Source organism: Triticum urartu, chromosome 6, assembly GCF_003073215.2.
Source record: "Triticum urartu cultivar G1812 chromosome 6, Tu2.1, whole genome shotgun sequence".
Taxonomy (NCBI): Eukaryota; Viridiplantae; Streptophyta; class Magnoliopsida; order Poales; family Poaceae; genus Triticum; species Triticum urartu.
The window spans coordinates 554,841,395-554,847,475 of record NC_053027.1 but is presented as its reverse complement, the minus strand read 5'-3'; the positions used below and the strand labels follow the sequence as shown (position 1 = coordinate 554,847,475).

The 6,081-nt window shown below is 44.1% G+C and overlaps 1 protein-coding gene across 1 annotated transcript; it reads left to right on the top strand.

Moving 5' to 3' along the window:
- Window positions 1-469: 469 nt before the first annotated feature.
- LOC125515312 (GTP-binding nuclear protein Ran-3) lies at window positions 470-3,027 on the top strand. Its single transcript, XM_048680763.1, has 7 exons — window positions 470-751; window positions 940-1,066; window positions 1,187-1,304; window positions 2,028-2,117; window positions 2,226-2,405; window positions 2,537-2,614; window positions 2,729-3,027. The coding sequence occupies exons 1-7, from the start codon at window positions 749-751 to the stop codon at window positions 2,799-2,801; spliced, it is 669 nt and encodes a 222-aa protein (XP_048536720.1). The 5' UTR covers window positions 470-748; the 3' UTR covers window positions 2,802-3,027.
- Window positions 3,028-6,081: the final 3,054 nt, after the last annotated feature.

Sequence of the window (6,081 nt, the reverse complement as noted above, 5' to 3'; positions counted from 1 at the left end):
TATATTTATAGAAAAAAACGATTATGTATTTTTATAAACTTACCCTAATTTCACTTTTCAGAACGCTATCATCATAAGTGCCACATGTGTGGCACGAAGCAATTCCATCCTGACTTTTTTGATGAAAAGTTTAGTTACCGACGATGACGACTTTAGATGTGAAGCATGGCAATTTTCTGTTTGGATGATAAGTTTCAATTTTTGAGGTTTTGTATGTTTTATGGTAATTTTAGTTATAGAAACGTCATAAAGGTGTTACTTGCCACATGCTTGACACTTATATTTGGAATTTTCAAACCTTGGAGGACCGGAGTCAAGGCAATGCCGAAACGCCTGGTCCGCGTGAAGGCGACGCCACTAATTTCCCGCACCGGCCTCAATCGGCCCTGCACGGGGCGCGTGCGGCGCGACACAGCTTACATCCCAAGCTAACAACCCACCGACACACAGATGGACGGCCAGGATCACGTGTACGTTCCCATCGTACGGTGGCAAACCCAGCTTAGATCTCAAGCTAAGCCATGGCGGCCACCGGCCCGCAGGCGGTAGCTTAGAATCGAAGCGGACGACGCCATATATATACCGCGGCCTCGGCGGCCCCTCTCCCTCCTCCGTCAGACACGCGCCCTCGCACCGCCGCCGAAGCCCATCGCTCTCCCTCCCCGATCCCCTCCCTCCTCCCGCTCCGTCGCTCCGCCCCGCCCCGCCGACGCCGGCGCGCGTTCCTGCTCCGGAGGCTCGGGCCGCAATGGTGCGTGGATCTCCTCGACCTCTTCTCGTATCTGTTCCGAGGCGGTTGCTCTCCGACGAGTTTCGAGGCGGTTGCTGCGTTGTTTCCGCTGCTCTAGATTCTGCTCGTGCTTTGCGCCTCGTAGTTTTGGCTCTTCTGTGCCGATCGATGGGTTTGGATTTCCGGTTCTGAACGAGTTGCGCGTGCAGGCTCTCCCCAACACCCCGCCCGTGGACTACCCCAGCTTCAAGCTCGTCCTCGTCGGCGACGGCGGCACCGGCAAGACGACGTTCGTGAAGAGGCACGTCACCGGGGAGTTCGAGAAGAAGTACGAACGTAAGTGGACCTGTTGACGATTCTAGTTTGGTTCCCTCCCCACCCCTCGGTCGCATCTCGTGTTTCCGTTGAGAGATGATGTTGCTGACTGTTGTTGTTGATCTGCGCGGTGTTCTGCAGCGACGATCGGCGTGGAGGTGCGGCCGCTGGACTTCCAGACGAGCCACGGCAAGATAAGGTTCTACTGCTGGGACACTGCCGGACAGGAGAAGTTCGGTGGCCTCCGTGACGGATACTAGTAAGATCCTTGAAATCCAACTAGCTAGTCGCAATTACATATGTTGAATCTATGGTTAGATGATGCTATCTACGGTCGATCATGGTTCAGATGTTTCAGACTTTCAGTAATCTTTTAGTACCTGCAAAGTTGATGGGGCTTCCAAATTCCTGGCCTAGGAACAATCATTTGTCTTGTGTTATACTGACATTGACACCGATTAGTACTGCAGGCCTTGTTTGTCGACATTACTAGTATTATCGCATTCATCTGATACGGTATCCAATTGGTCACTTGCATTAGTTGCGAAAAACAAGTAGGCATGATTTAGAGTTTTGGAATACGACTTACTGCACTCATGATTTTCATACTAGTAAGTTCAGATGTTTAAACGGGTGAGCCATGTGCATTGGTATTTAGAGGATATTTGGAGCTTGTCTGCCTGCTTCTTGGGAATTAATTGTTTGGCCTTCTTCAAGAGCACTGGTCTTACTGATTACCGTAAGCATCAGGTAGTGCTTTGCAGCAGCTTAAAGAGTTTGACTAGATTACATGCAGCAACTATAGGAGTAAGACTATGGATAAGGTCTGTTGTTAAGAATTTGTGATTTCTAGCAAAGCAAATAAGATGGCATGGTCATCCACCACAATGGTTCATACATTGTTTTCACAATGGTTGTGCTGCTATTTTTTTGGTTGGTGCGCATTGACAGAGGATTCTTACTTTCTTCTACTGTTTTTCAGCATCCATGGCCAGTGCGCAATCATCATGTTCGATGTCACCTCCCGACTCACCTACAAGAACGTCCCCACCTGGCACAGAGACATCTGCAGGTAGAGTATGCTTTCCCAGAATATCTCCAGTCTCCACCTAGTTACTATTTCATCACTTGTCCTGAATTGATCTGACACATCTCTTGAATTATCCTTTGTTGCAATCAGGGTGTGCGAGAACATCCCGATCGTCCTGTGCGGCAACAAGGTGGACGTGAAGAACCGGCAGGTGAAAGCCAAGATGGTGACCTTCCACAGGAAGAAGAACCTCCAGTACTACGAGATCTCTGCCAAGAGCAACTACAACTTCGAGAAGCCTTTCCTCTACCTTGCAAGGAAGCTCTCAGGGTAACTAATTTCTGCTGCATCGCACCACCTTTACCACAACTGTCTCAATGCTACCCAGATTCTCCTTTCCAACAAAAATATATGCTCATTCTGAACAATCAAATTAATAAGATATATGACTGCGATTGCAGAGACATGACCCTCCGGTTCGTCGAGGAGACGGCCCTCCTCCCCGCCGACGTGACCGTCGACCTCGCCGCGCAGCAACAGTGAGTGAACAATGCACTACTCTAAAGGCTACTACTTGTACTTCCTCTGATGAAACTGCATGCTTGTGATGTTGCGTTGATCTCTTATATGCTGGAAAACTCTTTTGTATACAGGATTGAGGCAGAGATAGCAGCTGCGGCGGCAATGCCCCTCCCGGATGACGATGATGACAACATCATGGACTGAGCTGATCAATCGGAGGCTGTGCCTAGTTTAGTAGCAGCATATATAGTTTCAATCAAACTCTTATAAGTGAGACTTCTGTATCCGTATCAGACATTCAGTAGGCATCTGATGACGATGGTTTGTGCTGTAGTTCCATGTTTTTCTCAGTGGTAGTTGATCTGAGATTTCTTTGTCAGGGTGCTTGTCAAAACCGAACGAATGCAAAGCTTAATCGGTTTCTTTACCATTCTGGAGTGTGGTGTTCATGAGAAAAATCTAAACAAAAATCCACTTTTTGCTATTCCTCAGTGAGGCAACAAACCTCGAAAGCTTGCTTCTGGATTTTTAGTTGCATTACATGAATTTAGCTTAATGTTTGTAGATATGGTTCCTTCGCATTTAATATTCTAATATTCGTTCAAAGTTATGAAACTATTCACTAGTACTCCCCTCCGTCCCATAATATAAGAGCGTTTTTGACATTGTAGTATTCAAGCTTACTTTAGAGCTTTCCAGTGAAAAAGGTTTACTTCAGAGCTGCTGAAAATTGTTTTTCTTAGGGGTTGCTGAAAATTAGTTGGAGGTTATTTTAGAGTGCTTATTATCGAGTACTGCACAAAAAACACTCCAAACAGGCAGAACTTTGGCGACCTAAAGCGTGTGCCACGTGGCCCTCACCTCCGTAGTCGATGACTCTGTGATAGAGGGACTATGTTTGCCGGCTGACACTTGGCAAATATTTTTTCCCTTTTTAAATGTACGAGTGTCGTGGGGCGATGCTCAGCAAATTCTCCAGGTGCTCCTTGTCATGTGGCGCACACTCGGCACACATGCCTTTGCGACACTCGGCAAACCTTCGGTCAACGGTTTTCTAAAATTACTTTTGCAATTAGCCCTGCAATAGGCACACACATATACAATTCATGTCTCACATATTATAAGCCATTGCTCAACATATATCACAAATTCACAAGCAGAAACACAAGTTCATTAGTTTGGAAGCACACAATAACAAGTACAACTACCCAAAGTTTGCAATTCATCAACCACAAGTACGAACACAAACACAGGCTTCCGCTAACACAATCTCTCGGCACGGAAGATCAAGTTCGTGGACACGGCCTTTAGGAGTGTGAAAGGTGAAGGAGGGGGTAGACAATAAAACCGAGTCACAATCAAAGTGCATATGCGGATTATTTTTGTTACTCCACGTGCCTTTATGGCTATTGTTGTCACAATAAAACCGAGTACATATTGTAGCAAAGAATTCATTATGTTAATATTGATGACTATTATTGGAAAATAACTAATCTTTATTTGCTTTTGGAGATAATTGTTCTCTTCCACGTGCCTTCTATTGGCTTCCTTCCATAACCTCCTTTCTTACTGCAGCTTTGTCACCTGTGTGTTCCTTTCTTCATCCAACTAGGTTTATAGTATGCCATCGCATCTGAAATGAAGGTTACAATGTAATAATGTAAACTTGTAAGGACATGGAAGGATGAATGAAAATACAAACCTGGAGCTCGGGAATCATAGATGCACCAGGCTTTGGAAGCATTTGAGCTCATGCTTTGCTCTCGGATCTGAGACAACTTGGGAGTGGAGGATGTGGAGATTGCAACATCGCAAAGATAGTAGTGATCATTCTTCTTCCCTTCTCCTGCCTTCATGACCGCCACCAGATCAATGGGATGATGTATCAGATCATCCTCATGGCCCGTGGCTCTCCCGGAACGATAAAGTGTATGCCTCGACCCTTGGCATTTTCCTATTTGGCGCCACAGGCGCCGGTTAATGTGTTATTTTGCTAACCGGCGCCTGTGGCAAAGATAGATGGGCCGGCCCATTTGGTTCAACAGATTTCAAACTCGATGAACTTTATCAAGCTCAATGGACTTTTTTCTTAATTCGATGAACTTTTTTCCAAACTTGATGAACTTTTTTCGAACTCGGTGAACTTTTTTCAAATTTGATGAACTTTTTTCAAAACCGGTGAACTTTTTTAAAATATCGGTGAACTTTTTTTCAAAATCGATGAACTGTTTTCATTTTTTGTGAACTGTTTTCCGAATACGATGAACTTTTTCAAAATTGATGAACTTTTTTCAATTTTGTGAACTGATTTGGGCCTGTAGAGATTCGACCCATTTGCCCCAGCTGCAGGCGCCAGTTAGCCTAACTGGCGCCTGTAGCGCTGAATAGGAGCTCCCTCGACCCTTCCCTTGGCCTGGTTGATGCAATACGCCTAGTCCGGGCCCTTTTTCATATGGCCATGTACCCATGCCGTAAATTCATGGGCCTGGGTATCGGGATGTTGTCTCTCGTGCAATATAAAGCATTATGATTAATAAACATAGCTAAACCTAGATACGAACTTGGTGATGGTATTGCACATACCATTCCTGTCGAAGAGCTGTTCGGTTGAGACTTCATTTATGGCGTGACATGCCTTCTAACATCAACAGATCAGCCATTTTCATCAGGTGTTTCTCCCGCCACACAAGGTCACACCACATATCAATCATCTTCGCCCACCACTATGGTAGGCACCATAAATAAGTAGTAATATATCAAATGCACATTAAATATTTTTATAAATAGACACTAAATATATTTAAAACATGTTCAATTTTTCAAAAAAAAAAATACATGATTTTTTTATTATCATGAACATTTTCTTAAACTGGCACAAAGGTCTTCTATATGTTACTAATATCTATAAAAAATTGCGTGATTTTTTTTCAAATGTTATGAACATGTTTTCCAACGCTTGAACATTTTCAATTTCATGCAAAAATTTAAGTGGTACGGACGCTTTTTTACAAAATTACGAGAACAACGTTTTACATGTTATCAATATTTTTAAAATGTCATGGAAATTTTTTAGAAACAAAATTTACATTGTTGAACATTTTTTTTCATGCGCCGTGAACATATTTTTGAAACTAAGCGGATGCACGCACATGTTGAATAGATCGAAAAAAGAAGGATAATTAGCGCCTGACTCAATTGTTGCACACATGTGTTGCGGTGTGTGTGCAACGTCTTTTTTTTAGTGGTATAAAAAAAACTGTGTGCAACGTCTGAAAAAAATAGTCTGTGCCACTGAGCGCTCCTGCGACTGGCTCGCCGAAACGTTCGCTTGCCAATGCACACTGGGCCTGGCCCATTTACGAATGCTAAAGGTGGCGCATCTCTCTCCCAAATCACTCGAAATCGCTAATTAGGGGTCCCCTAAAAACGCTAATTAGGGGTATTATTCTCCAACAAAAGCATTTTGAAAAAAATAAAGGTCTTA

Bases quoted from the DNA above. Each gene is read 5' to 3' on its own strand.
- LOC125515312 (XM_048680763.1), top strand. The intron at 2,118-2,225 runs GTAGAGTATGCT...TGTTGCAATCAG, and splicing joins TGGCACAGAGACATCTGCAG to GGTGTGCGAGAACATCCCGA. The intron at 2,406-2,536 runs GTAACTAATTTC...CTGCGATTGCAG, and splicing joins CTTGCAAGGAAGCTCTCAGG to AGACATGACCCTCCGGTTCG.